This window comes from Salmo salar, chromosome 15 (genome assembly GCF_965601325.2).
Source record: "Salmo salar chromosome 15, fSalSal1, whole genome shotgun sequence".
NCBI lineage: Eukaryota > Metazoa > Chordata > Actinopteri > Salmoniformes > Salmonidae > Salmo > Salmo salar.
Window position 1 is genome coordinate 72,655,241 of NC_138305.1, and position 14,760 is coordinate 72,670,000.

Genomic DNA, 14,760 nt, shown 5'->3' on the forward strand with positions numbered 1-14,760 from the left:
CCAGCCCGAGTGGTCCGTCTGCCAGGGTCAGCCGAGTGGCCCGTCTGCCCGGCGCAGCTATCGGCGCCACCAAAGTGGACGACGCCGAAGGTGGAGCGAGGTTTACGTCCCGCACCTGAGCCACCTCCAGGATAGGTGGGTTGGGGGAGGGAAGGTGTAGCACAGCCACCCTCCCTTCCCTCCCTTTTTGTTTAGGGGATTATTTCTTATATTTCTTTCGTTTTTTTTTTTCGTTTTTTCCCCTGTGTTTTGTGTAGGTGCATTTCGGGGTATGCACCTTTGTGGGGGGGGTACTGTCACGTCCTGACCAGTAGAGGGTGTAGTTGGGTCAGGACGTGGCAGAAGGTAGTGTGTGTTTTTTATTGTTTCGTTGATTTTGGCCGTGTGACTTCCAATCAGGCACAGCTGTAGAGGGTTGTGGTTGATTGGGAGTCACACATAAGTTGCCTACGTTTCCTTTGTGTTTCGTGGGTAATTGTTCTTGTCACAGTGGTTGCACCTGACAGGACTGTGTTGGCTGTCAGTTTTCTTGTTTTTGTAAATTGCATAGTGTTCCGTTTAATTAAATCATGTTGAACACTAACTCCGCCGCATTTTGGTCCACTTCCTCAGACGGCCCTTACAGTGGGTGGTTGTTTCCGGTTTAGTCTGTGCACCTTACTGGACTGTTATCGTCGTTATGTTTGTTTAAGTGTGTTTGCCTTCAATAAATACGAAGATGAGCAATATACCCGTTGCATATTGGTCCGATGATTTCTCCTCTTCAGACGACGAAGTTTATGACACCTGCCCATAAACGGAAGCTAAAACCTAATTATGTACGTGTCACTCGACACTCTCTCTCCTCCTCCACTGACGATACTGTCTGCACGCACTAGAGTATCTAACGTCCTGCTTAGCATATCTTTGCTCCGCTGTGCACCTTGGACGGAACCAGGGTACTCTTTGCTTGGTCCTGTCAGTGTGCCACCTCTGCAAAATACGGCTGACAGATCTTTATATATAAATACTGATGATTAAACGTGGGCTTAAAAATGAAGTTTAGTCATTCATTTAACATCTGAATTTAAAAACAGGACAAATCTGAGGAGGCACGTGGCCTGGTGCCCCCTATGGGCATGACGGCCTCTGCAAACACACATACACATGCACGTCTGCACGCACACGCACACTTTCTCCCTCTCTCCTAACCCACAGCATGTATTACTCAAGCCGCTAATCACTCGCCATGCAGCCAAACCGAACACAAACTACTGTCACAATAAAACACTGTACAACTCAACACAACGGACAACAAAAATATGCCGCCCCATACAAAAGTAACGATTTAAAGCGTTTGTGCGTCATTGTCACGGTCTCACAACTGCTTTACATCAGTGAATCCCTCAGTGGCAGCTCTGGGATACACAAACAATGCTAAATATCTGGTAATACTTTACCTTAGTCTGGGGACCCCTCATGTATGCATTCCTAAATGCCTTATAACAGCTACATAAGACTTACATAACATCAGCCATGGGAAACAAATGACTATTCCAATGACAGTGGGGTTGTGGTGAGCTGTGTGCCGGAGGCTGGCTTACCTAGATGTGGTGAAGAGGCCGTAGATCAGAGGGTTCTTCTTGTCCTTTCCATCATGGAGGATAAAGATGTCCTCTGGAAGGAGAAGAGATGGGACACATGACTTAGGTAATAGACTTTGGTCAAACTGTTTATAGGGCTGATTTTCAGTAAATAAGTGACATAACAGAGTTTGAGACTGTGGTAGGATTGTGTGAGTTATCTCTCTCTATGCCTGCGTGTGTGCGTGCATGTGTGTATCTGTGTGTGTGTGTTTGTGTGTATGTGTTTAAGTGTTTGTGTGTGTGTGTGTGTGCGTGCCCGCAGTGGTGTACTTATGTGCAAATATTTTAAAGTATTACATAAGTCGTTTTTTGGGGTATCTGTATTTTACTTATTTTTTTTAACAACTTTTTCATTTTATTCCACTACATTCCTAAAGAAAAGATAAACTCTATACTCCCATACATTTTCCCTGACCTCCAAAAGGTCAATAGAAAAAGGAAATGGTTCTGTCTGGTTTGTTTAATATAAGGAATTTCATGCATAGCATTTCCTTTTCCTTTTTTACAAGTATGACAATTGAATACTTTCTCCACCACTGTACTTAAGTACATTTAAAACCAGATACTTTTACTTCCAGTTTAGATGGTTTAGGTACTTTAGTTTGTTCAATCTTTCACCGAGCAGTCATTCTGAGTGGCGGTTGTGGGTGATAAAATATTCCAATTGTTGGATATTCTCCTGGATTCCGATAGGATTTACTAAACACTTCGCAAACCAGTGTGTTGTGACTTGCACGTCTGATGGGCCAATGTGCCAGGATTATCAGACCACAATGTCGAGGATAACTAGGCCATAACTGAAGGCCTTAAGAAATGTATAATATGTGGTCATAAAGGATTTACTTTTAATTGAAACACATTCACTTAGATAGCCACTTGGTGAATGATTTGGAACAGAAGTTACTGAATGCAACATGCCTGTCTCCGTCACTAACAAACACAGCCAGGGTTGGTATCGCTCACATTCACTCTAAAGGCATGCTTGAAAATATGCAAATACGGCTCTACACCCGACAGTGTTAAAACCCCACCACCAGTGTTTAGTGTCTAAGCCGGGGGGTTTTAGTAAACTAACATATCAAATTATTATAAGATGGTCATACCAATGATCATTTAACTATTTGATTTTTTAATTTAAGGACCCCTTCAGGTATCAAAACAATATATTAAAACATTTATTTGAGGAAACATTGAATTTGGTCTTACTGCTTTTAGTGCATAGAAATGCATTGAATAACAGATCCAAACACGGAAAAACAAATAGTCCAAAAATAAATCAAAAGGAAGTTTGACTTAAAATGGCTGTCCTCTATCTGAGAGATAAGAAAGACCAGGAAATGATTTAATTTATTTTTTACCCATATTTAACAAAACCTTTTGGGCACTCAACTACTTCCCTATAAAGTGATCAATCATTAATTAAACTGGTACCGGGCAAACTGGTACTGGGCTTCCTTCAGACGAGTCTTGTGAGGCTTGTGGGAGTCCTAGAGCGAAACCAAAATGTACTTGTTCGTGAGAGTCTCACCTTTCCATAGAGGGGTCATATTAGTGTGTAGCGATAACTGTTCGGATGCTACAGATGTGCTGGTGAAAAGACCAATTTTCGGGATGTCTCATGGTCTGACAAACGCCGAACGCTGTAGCTCGGCCACCTTCCACTACAAATGCGGAAGGCTGCCATTGGTGGATGTGGTGGATTGAGACGCAGCCCATGCAAAAAAAACTGATCTCTCTAGTTTAAACAGATGGGTTTTGATGGGGATTTGTGTATTATGCTAATTCGATTTACGCGGGGGCGCGGACATCGACTTTAGGGTTCATGTGTTCAAAAACATGTTCACACTGTGACGTGTTTTTATTGAAATTCTAAATGCAGAAAAGTGTTTAGTTATGGGCTCCCGAGTGGCGCAGCGGTCTAAGGCACTTCATCTCAGTGCAAGAGGCGTCACTATAGTCCCTGGTTTGAATCCAGGCTGTATCACATCTGGCCGTGATCGGGAGTCCCATAGGGCAGCACACAACTGGCCCAGCGTCATCCGGGGTAGGCCGTCATTGTAAATAGGAATTTGTTCTTAACTGACTTGCCTAGTTAAATGAAATTAAAATGAAATGTGTTCAGATCCTAAAAACGTGGTTTTACAATATAGGCGCCAAAGTTCCAGAGCATGTCTTTAAGGTATCTTTACTTTTACTCAAGTATGATAATTAGTTATGATTACTTCTTCCATCACTGAGTGTGTGTGTGTGTGTGTGTGTGTGTGTGTATGTGTGTGTGTGTGTGTGTGTGTGTGTGTGTGTGTGTGTGTGTGTGTGTGTGTGTGTGTGTGTGTGTGTGTGTGTGTGTGTGTGTGTGTGTGTGTGTGCGTGTGCGTGTGTGTGCGTGCGGGCCAGCATTCATGCGCGTTAGAGTGAGTATGTGTGTGTGTTCAAGTGTGTTCCCATGTGCGCGTGTGTGTGTGTGTGTGTTCCTAATGGCGTTTGGTGTGATGGTACGGCTGAGTGGGCCAGTCTAATGAATCCCAGGCAGTAATATCCCATCTCAGTGTGAGAGCTGGAGACGAGCTGATCCTCCATGACCAATCCTCATGTATCAGCCCTCCCCTGCCACGCAGCCAGGCCTCTCTGCCTGTCTGTCCCCTAAGGCCCCCACACTGTCCTCTATCCCTTCCCCACGACACAGATCAACTACTGACCAAATACATGACACGTGTACATGTACACAAACAAGACGTGGATATGTACACGCGCACAGTCTACACACAGTACACGCGATACACAAACACACGCATAGACACGCGCGCAGGAACGCACATGCACATTAACACATGAACGGACAAACGCAAAGCACACACACACACACAGTATGTATGGTGGGCTTGTATTTGAGGTGTGGGACACAGAAAAGGGTATTATTACTCTCACATTCCTCCACACACACACAAGAGAATGCCAAGAGTGTGGAAAGCAGTCACCAAGGCAAAGGATGGCTACTTTGAAAAAATCTCAACTATAAAACACTTTTTTTAGTTACTACATGATTACATATGTGTTATTTCATAGTTTTAATGTCTTCACTATTATTCTACACTGTAGAAAATAGTCAAATAAAGAAAACCCCTTGAATGAGTAGGTGTGTCCAAACTTGACTGGTACTGTACATCACTGCACACACACAACGTTGCACGCATACACACACTGCAGCACACACACAAATGCCGCCGCATAGCCCAGGGCACAACACACAGCAGAGGACTCTGGGTACACCATGCTGCAGAGGCACCTCTCTCTCGCTCTCTCTCTCTCTCTCTCTCTCTCTCTCTCTCTCTCTCAAACCCTGCCTAGAATGCATTAACTTTCTCCTACATTATACTTCTCCCTTTGTTTGTTATCCAACACATCTTCATCCTACTTTCTCTCTCTTTCTCTCTCTCTCTGTCTGAACGATCATCTTCCGTTTATCTCTCAAATCCAGCTTTTGAAGTCTCTCTTCCAATACATTTCTTTGTCTTTCACTTTGTCCTCCCAACCCTCTCGTTCTTTCTCTCTCTCTGTGTCTCATTTTCTCTCCCGAGGGCTCTACTTGTGTCAGTTTCTCTAAACAAAGAGATATGTTCCCCTGGTGGGAGATATCCTTGTCTTGCCCACACCCCTCCAGCTCTAGCCCCTATCTTCCCCAGCCTTATCCTAGAAAATACCCTTCTCTTCAACTCTCCACCCCTCCTATTCCCTCATCCGAGCTAGGCCATCTAGGGACTAGGATGTGGGCGCCCACACGTGCGCACACACACAGTGACACACACACATATACACACACCAACTTCCTCTAAATCATTGAAATCTATAAACCCCAAACTCCTCAAGACTTTGTTGTCCTCTGCTTCGGGACCTGAGTGGTCTAACCTAAACTTTGTGGTCAACCAGTTGGTCCAAACTGATGGTATGACTGTCCTGAATAACAGCACAGTAACACGCCAGTGAATTCCTTCTCTCCTGGCTTTATACGTCTGTTTATGGGCTTCTGGCCAGATACGCCCTTCAAATGTTTCCAACTGATGAACACATTCAAAAGACATTTTAGATATCTATATGTAGATCTATTAAAACACTTTAAAAAAAATTATACTCCGATACTCTGAGAGCTTCCCTAACAAGAGCTTCCCTAACAAGAGCTTCCCTAACAAGCAGTGGTGGAAAAAGTATCAAATTGTTATACTTGAGTAACAGTAAAGAAAGATAAGTTAATAGAAAATGACTCAAGTAAAAGTGAAAGTCACGCAGTAAAATACAACTTCAGTAAAAGTCAAAGAATTTGGTTTGAAATATACTTAAGTATCAAAAGTAAATGTAATTGCTAAAATACACTTAAGTATCAAAAGTCAAAGTAAAAGTATAAATCCTTTCACATTCCTTATATTAAGCAAACCAGACGGCACGATTTTCTTGATTTATTTGTTTACGGATAGCTAGGGGCACACTCCCAACACTAAGCATTTGAGTTTAGTGAGTCCACCAGATCAGAGGTAGTGGGGATGACCAGAGATGCTCTCTTGATAAGTGCGTGAATTGGACCATTTTCCTGTCCTGCTAAGCATTCAAAATGTAACGAGTACTTTTGGGTGTCACGAAACTGTACGGAATAAAAAGTACATTATTTTCTTTAGAAATGTAGTGGAGTAAAAGTAAAAGCTGTCAAAAATATAAATAGTAAAGTACAGATACCCCCCAAAAGTACTTAAGTAGAACTATATTTACTTTAGTACCTTACACCACTGCTAACCATGTCTCTCATAAGCTTTCAATCAAAGACTACAGTTGGTAACACTTTATTCTGACTGTAGGAGGATTAGAAACTAATGTATTTAATAAGTACTGATGGTTGAGTGCTCCAGACTGTAAACAATCCCTTTCACCTGTACAAACACTGATGACCTGCCAGGATAGTGGCTCTTGTTAAAGTTGACACCCAAATATTCTTGTAGAAGTTCCGGCATCGATAACAGCCTGGCTCCTTCAACATGAGGGACCCGGACCCGAACAAGGCGCTCATGCGATTCGTAGTGTTTCTGGCCGACGGAGCGCGCCGTAAACACAACACCGGCGGCATTCTTGGGCTGATGGGATCTTTTCAGTTGCAACGTGTCCCGGGGCAGGTTGTTGTGTGGGGATGTTTATGTTCATCTTCCTACTCACTGTCCTGGGTGAGACGGGTTGGACAGGGAGTTGTCTGTGTGTGATGTTTGTGTGTATGTTTGTGTGTTTGTGTTTGTGTGTGTGTGTGTGTGTGTGTGTGTGTGTGTGTGTGTGTGTGTGTGTGTGTGTGTGTGTGTGTGTGTGTATGTGTTATGATGTGTGTGGTTCACTATGCCTCAGTATAACCCCGGGGGGGGGGGGGGGGGGGGGGTGTTGTTTATTTTACTGGCTGGTTGTGTTTACAGAAACAGATGTGATAAGCGAACGGTCCTGTCTCTCGGTCTCGCTTCTGGCAAGGCCAACTACCGATCACATCACTGACTGATACTCTATGGCCTATAAAACTAGCGATGAGGGAGTGCATGCACAAGCATAGATACACATGTACACTCACACAGACACACAGACACACACAGACACACACAGACTTGAAAAAACTCTCTAATAGAGACTTCATAGTCGTTGCCAGGGCGACTAGTGCTGAAGTATTACAAAGGCAGAGCAGGGTAAAGGGACAGGGCTGCTGGTCACCGTGGTAACAGAGTGGAATACCACAAGCCAGGGTGGAGTGGAGTTATGCTGGCTGCGTGATCAAAAACACTAAGCTTTCTGTAGGCCAAACATAGACTCTTCACTTCTATATACAGTGCCCTCAGAATGCATTGATACCGCTTGACTTATTCCACGCTACGTTGTGTTACAGCCTGAATTCAATAACGGATTAAATCAATTTTTTTCTCACCCATCTACATACAATACCCCATAATGACAAAGTGAAAACATGTTTTTATACATTTTAGCACATTTATTGAAAATGAAATGCGGAATACAAAAGTATTCACACCCCTGCCTGAGTCAATACTTTGTAGAACCACCTTTTGTGGCGATTGCAGCTGTGAGTCTTTTTGGGTAAGTATCCTAAGAACTTTGCACACCTGGATTGTACAATATTTTCCCATTATACTTTTTAAAATTGTTGATCATTGCTAGACAGCCATTTTCAAGTCTTGCTATAGATTTTCAAGTCGATTTAAGTCAAAACGGTAACAAGGCAACTCGGGAGCATTCAATGTCGTCTCAGTAAGCAACTCCAGTATAGATTTGTCCTTGTGTTTTAGGTTATTGTCCTGCTGAAAGGTGAATTTGTCTTCTAGTGTTTGTTGGAAAGCAGACTGAACCAGATTTTCCTCTACGTTTGTGCCTGTGCTTATAACTGTATTCCGTTTATTCCGATGACAAGCATACCCATAACATGATGCAGCCACCACCATGATTGACAATATGAAGAGTGGTACTCAGTGATGTTTTGGATTTGCCCCAAACCAAACACTATTTATTCAGGACGAAAAAGTAAAACATTTCCTTGCCAAATTTTTTGCAGTATTACGTAATAACCTTTTACTGCAGTGGGCTAAATCAGGGTCACACAGAGTGTTTATTGGTAGTCTTAAACAAATCTATTTTGAAACAAAAGTATACACCTCACACACATGGTTATGGGCTTAAAAATAGAAGACACCTTCACCATGTCAGATATCAAGTTGTAATGTATTAAGTTAGAATTTGAATCCCAATGTTACACTTTACATACATCACAGAAGACTGAAATATAACAAAACCGTTTGACATAGAAGCACCGGATTTTCAGCAGCTTGTTTATTAATTATGAAATTATGAAACATTTTAATAACATTCAACCCATGAGGCAACTAGGTCATTTGACTGCTTCCTGTTTGCCTTGTTGCAAACAGGAAGCATGTTTTGTTATATTTCTATTCTGCACATGCTGGAGTAACTACAATGTTGTTGATCCATCGTCAGTTTTCTCATATCACAACCATTAAAGTCAGTAACTGTTTTAAAATCACCATTGGCCTCATGGTGAAATACCTGAGCTGTTTCCTTCCTCTTTGGCAACTGAATTAGGAAGGAGTCGAAGGATGCCTGTCTCTTTGTACTGACTGAGTGTATTGATACACCATCCAAAGCCCAATTAATAACTTCACCACGCTCAAAGGAATATATTCTGCGTCTGCTTTTATTTGTACACATCCACCTATCAGTGGTGTCCTTTGCGAGGCATTGAAAAACCTCCCTGGTCTTTGTGGTTGTATCTGTGCTTGAAATCCACTACTCGATTGAGGGACCTTACAGATAATTGTATGTGTGGGGTACAGAGATGAGGTAGACCTTACAAAATCATTTGAACCACTATTATTGAACACGGAATGAGTCCATGCAACTTATTATGCGATTTGTTAAGCACATTTTTACTCCTGAACTTATTTAGGCTTTCCACAACAAAGCGTTTGAATACTTATTGACTGAAGACATTTCAGCTTACCATTTTTAATTCATAAAAATAAATAAAAAAAATACACTAACAAAATTCCACTTTGATATTATGGGGTATTGTGTGTAGATCAGTGGCACAAAATGTCAATTGAATAAATGTTTTAACCAGGCTGCAACACACCAAAATGTGGAAAAAGTCAAGTGGTGTGAATACATTCTGAGGGCACCGTAGCTGCTGTAGAGCCAATACAGTCTATACAATATCCACTCCCTCCTCCACTGCTGTCTTATTGAGATTTAACACCATTAACCTATGGTATGTCTGTTGAACATCAGTACGATTGTTTGTGTTTCACTTGGTCAATTTGATGATTATGGTCAGTGTGCTTATGGTCATGTGTGTGTGGTCACTGGTCAGTAAGAGCGGGGTAAAGTTGATAGTTCATACTCACGTAGTTGGTCAAAGTGAGTCTGTATCCCGTCGGGTCCAGGGATAGAGCACACGATACGTGCCTTCTGGAAGGTGCTCCACTTGTTCACCAGACTCCGCTGGCCCCCGATGTCATTCTGTACACGCAATGATTAGAATAGATGTCACTATCGACAGACAGAAACCGTGATAGTAAGAAGGTAAACAAACACACATATACAAGCACGTCGACAAACACACAAGTGCACGTGCCAGTTTTACGTAAACACACACACACACACACACACACACACACACACACACACACACACACACACACACACACACACACACACACACACACACACACACACACACACACACACCCGTACATCGGTACCAGTACACACAGGCACGTAGAGATCCTTACCTTGCAAACACGCGCCACTCTGGAGTACAGCACCTTCCCAGCAGCCCCCTCTGCCTCCTGAGCGCGCTCAGTGAAGAACACGTACACCTTATCATCCTCTGGGTTATCAGTCTCCGCCATCCAGGCCACCTTAACAAACTGGGCATCTGACAGAGAGTGAGAGAGAAGAGAGATTTTACAATTTAGATAGAGAGGGAGAGAAGTAGAGAGAGAGAGTGTGAAAAATATGTTTACAAATTAGAGAGAATGAGAGGAAATGAGTGAAAGAGTGAAAGAGAGAACAAAGATAAATGATTGAGTTTTTATTGTTTCATTTATACACTTCCTTACCCTGCAGCCAGGAGGAATCGTACTGCTCGGTGCGGATCACATGACGACTGCCCAGGCTGCGGAAGAAGGCAGAGTCTCGACTCATGAAGTCAGATGAGATCCCAGCATACAGCTCCCCATCTGGACACGGATACAGAAAAACACATTATCCAACATACTATATAGGCGCACCCATGGAAAAAGCACAAACACGTCATTTTCGACGTACACCTATAAGGACATCAAACAGGTCTTCGTATTAGTGTGAACTCACTCACACACAAGACATTTGTTCACAGACATACTGTGTGTGATCTTACCAATAATGGCCGAGGCAGTTCTCTGGTGCGGATCATATGGACACTTTCCTTTCCCGCATTCAGTCTGTCCAAATGATAGAGTTTGTCGCTCCGACTGCCAAAGAAACAGAATTGAATAGACACAATTTAAACACTCTACACACATGCACACACATGCACTCATTCACGCATGGACACACACTACTGCCACATGACCAGGGGCTGACTGGCCATCTGGCATTACGGGCAAATGCCAGATGGGCTTGTCAATGTTTAGCCAGTGGCCATGTCTGTCTTGTTTTTTTAAATGTAAAATTATCATTATCTGGCTAATAATGGGGGCGTCAAGAAAAAATATTAAATGGTCCGGTGTGTTCGAAATGCCAGGGGACGAATTTTGGTCCCAGTCCGCCCCTGCACATAACTCATGAACAGTACAACTGTAAAACTCTCCCAGACTTGTGCATTAAGGAGGCAGTAATCTCTGTAAATATTTGGGTGAAAAATTTGTGAAATGCAATGTGAGGGAGGCAGCGCCGCTGGCCTCTCAAAGCATCGCGTCCCCTCGTGTCCTTGCTCCGGAGTCTAAGCCCCTTTCATGGGTTTCGCACCTTCTCCCAGAAACACAGACACCAGCACACAAGGGGACCTGAAGGCAGTGTGTGAGAAAGTGAAAGAAGAAAGAGAGAGAGGAAGAGCACGGGAGTTTAGCTAAGAATCGTTGAGACGTGGGGCAAACACGCGGATGCATAGGATAGGCAGGCATTGGGGTATAGGGGTACACAGTACAGTACACATAGTAGGTGTAGCAACAGATAGCGCAGCTATAGGGGCAGACAGCGAGGCCTTTAGTCAGACAGAACACACAGATATAGGATGTATTGCTATAGGACAGATGTAGAAGGACAGAGAGAGAAAGCTTGAGATAGGCATCCGTTTTCCTCAATATATTCCTGGGGGACCCCCGGGTGTGTGTGTGTGTGTGGTGTGTGTGTGTGTGTGTGTGTGTGTGTGTGTGTGTGTGTGTGTGTGTGTGTGTGTGTGGCTTTACCTTGAGGAAGACGGCGGTAGGGATGAAGGCACAGCGAGGGTTGAAGGCTCCTGTTCCACACACATACAGGTGGGTCTGGTTGTAGGGCTGCAGCACTCGCAGGAAATTAGCACACTCCAACTGTAGATGGGGATTGAAGTTAGGAGTGTGTGTGTGTGTGTGTATTTGTGTGTGTGTGTGTGTCTATATCGGTAACCACTCACCTCCCGGTCCTTTCCAGCCATCAAACACTCTTGGACCCGGTCTGGACTTGCTGGCCAGTAGAGCTGAAAAAGGAAGAGAGACAGTATAGTTGTCAAGCCACCATGATGATCTGGTATCATGCCACCATGATGATCTGGTATCATGCCACCATGATGATCTGGTATCATGCCACCATGATGATCTGGTATCATGCCACCATGATGATCTGGTATCATGCCACCGTGATGATCTGGTATCATGCCACCATAGATAACTAACCTCCACAGCATGTCCACTGAGTTAGTCATTTAGGGGCCGAAGCAGAGATCACGTGATAAAGCTAAAGATGTTTTTTCTTTCTTTCTTCATTTCAGCTTTTCCTTTTTAAAACTCCGGTTACTGATAAGCATACACCCATTAAGAAACGGACTGTTAGAAATGCTAATTCCCCGTGGATTGATGGGGGATTGAGAATTTGTATGGTTGAGAGGGACGAGGCAAAAGGAATGGCAAATAAATCAGGCTGTACAGCCGACTGGCAAACGTACTGTAAAAAGACAAATTATGTGACTAAACCACAAAAAAAATAAGAAGAAATTGTACTACGAAAACAAAGGTACATTTTATAAACGATGATTGTACAAAATGTGGAGTACCTTCAATGAAATGTTGGCCAAAAGGCAAACTTAGCTTCATCCTTCATTGAATCAGATGGCTCATTCATCACAAAACCTTTTGATATTGCCAACAACTTTAATGACCTTTTAAATGGCAAGATTAGCAAACTTATGCATCACATGCCAACAACAAACTCTGAGCTTTCATATTCATGCTTAACTGACCAAATAATGAAAGACAAGCATTGTAATTTGGAGTTCTGTAAAGTGAGTGTGGAAGAGGTGAAAAAAGTATTGCTGTCTGTCTATAATGACAAACCACCTGGTTCTGACAACTTCAATGGAAGATTACCGAGGATGCTAGTGGACTACATTGCCACTCATATTCACCAGCTCTTCATTGTAAGCCTACAGGTACATCAATAACATGAATGGCAATCTATCCTGGCTCAAAGTAGAGGGGAGATTGACTGCATCACTACTGGTCTTTGTGAGAGGTTTTGACATATTAAAAGTACCAAACTGTCTGTACAATCAGTTAACACACAGCTCAGACACCCATACATAGATGCTACCAGGGGTCCAGAACAGAGGCTAGGGAATGCACAGTACTATACAGAGCCATGACTACAGGGAACTCTCTCCTACCTCAGGTAACTCAAACTAGCAATACGTGTATTTTATTTATTTTTATTTTTATTTAACCTTTATTTAACTAGGCAAGTCAGTTAACTCTTAACCCTTTTGTCAATTTTCGCCTAAAATGACATACGCAAATCTAACTGCCTGTAGCTCAGGCCCTGAAGCAAGGATATGCATTTTCTTGGGACCATCAGAAAGGAAACACTTTGAAGTTTGTGGAAATGTGAAAGGAATGTAGGAGAATATAACACATTAGATCTGGTAAAAGATAATACAAAGAAAAAACAACTGTTTTTTTTGTACCATCATCTTTGAAATGCAAGAGAAAGGCCATAATGTATTATTCCAGCCCAGGGGCAATTTAGATTTTGGCCACTAGATGGCAGCAGTGTATGCACAAAAGTTTAGACTGATCCATTGAACCATTGCATTTCTGTTCAAAATTTTGTGTCAAGACTGCCCAAATGTGCCTAATTTGTTTATTAATAACTTTTCATCTTCAAAACTGTGCACTCTCCTCAAACAAAGGCATAGTATTCTTTCACCGTAATTGCTACTGTAAATTGGACAGTGGAGTTAGATTAACAAGAATTCAAGCTTTCTGTCAATATCAGAATATCCGAACCCACCAATCCGGAAGTAGTTTTAAGAACAAATTCTTATTTACAATGACGGCGTAGGAACAGTGGGTTAACTGCCTTGTTCAGGGACAGAACGACAGATTTCTACCTTGTCAGCTCGGGGGATTCGATCTAGCAACCTTTTGGTTACTGGCCCATCGCTCTAACCATTAGTCTACCCTCCGCCCCATACATGTGTATGATGCAAAAGTTTGTATATGACGATATGTTTTACTTCTGTTTGTACCCCAGGAATAGTAGCTGCTGCCTTGGCAACACCTAACGGGGATCCTAATCAAATACTAAATGCTATCACTGAATACCAGAGGGGGGAGTAGATTGGGCGACCACCAGCATTCTTACTGGGAATATATAAATCCACCATCTGTGACGAATACTATGTCTTGGATGGGAGTTTTATATAACTAGTTCTATGCTCTGTCACATGGACAAAGATGTGGAAATGCATAGACACTACACGAATCCCTGTGCAATATGCAATTCAATTAGCAAGGGGCTGAAAAGGAACTGGATTAAAAAAAGGAAAGAAGGAGAGGGAGGATATGGAAAAGGAGAGAAGTTAGGATAATGCTGGTAGTGGGCACGGGTAAATAGAGAGTTGGAGAGAGTGGTCACATTTGCACACAGAGACTCACACACACTCACGCGCCCACAGACGCACAGCTCTTCCGTCCTTGTGTGTGATGTGGGATGGCGGTGAGGGACTCATGCAATAGGAATGCCTCAGGGGTTGGTTGATCAGAGGATGGTGTTATTAGTGGGAGCATGGCGCTCCAGTCAATCTCCTGCCAGGCAGAAATGGGAACAGGGGTGACCTTAGAATGAAACCCTCACTTATACAATACGGGGCTATTCCCGTCTGGGAAAGAGTCTGAGAGAGAAAGTCCCTGTGTAAATGTGTGTCTACGTGTATTGGAATGAAAGTCTGAGTGGGAGGAAATGGAAAGGGAGAGGAACGAGGCTGTGATTGGTAGTGGGCATGGGCACATACAGTAGAGAGGTGGAGAAGTGTGATGATCGCTGTGTACTACAGGTAGTGTTAGTCTGAAAGAGAGGGATTGAGAGA

The 14,760-nt window shown here is 43.0% G+C and overlaps 1 protein-coding gene across 2 annotated transcripts in view; it reads right to left on the reverse strand.

Moving 5' to 3' along the window:
• Window positions 1-14,760, reverse strand: part of sema3h (sema domain, immunoglobulin domain (Ig), short basic domain, secreted, (semaphorin) 3H) — a 33,366-nt gene that overhangs the window by 10,489 nt on the left and 8,117 nt on the right. For both annotated transcript variants that reach the window (XM_045695986.2, XM_014146347.3), the window contains exons 3-9: window positions 11,815-11,877; window positions 11,612-11,731; window positions 10,582-10,675; window positions 10,283-10,402; window positions 9,953-10,098; window positions 9,566-9,680; window positions 1,584-1,656 (exon numbers count right to left, since the gene is read on the reverse strand). In XM_045695986.2, the coding sequence (XP_045551942.1) occupies window positions 1,584-1,656; window positions 9,566-9,680; window positions 9,953-10,098; window positions 10,283-10,402; window positions 10,582-10,675; window positions 11,612-11,731; window positions 11,815-11,877 (731 nt within the window). The remainder of the gene's footprint in view (window positions 1-1,583; window positions 1,657-9,565; window positions 9,681-9,952; window positions 10,099-10,282; window positions 10,403-10,581; window positions 10,676-11,611; window positions 11,732-11,814; window positions 11,878-14,760) is intronic.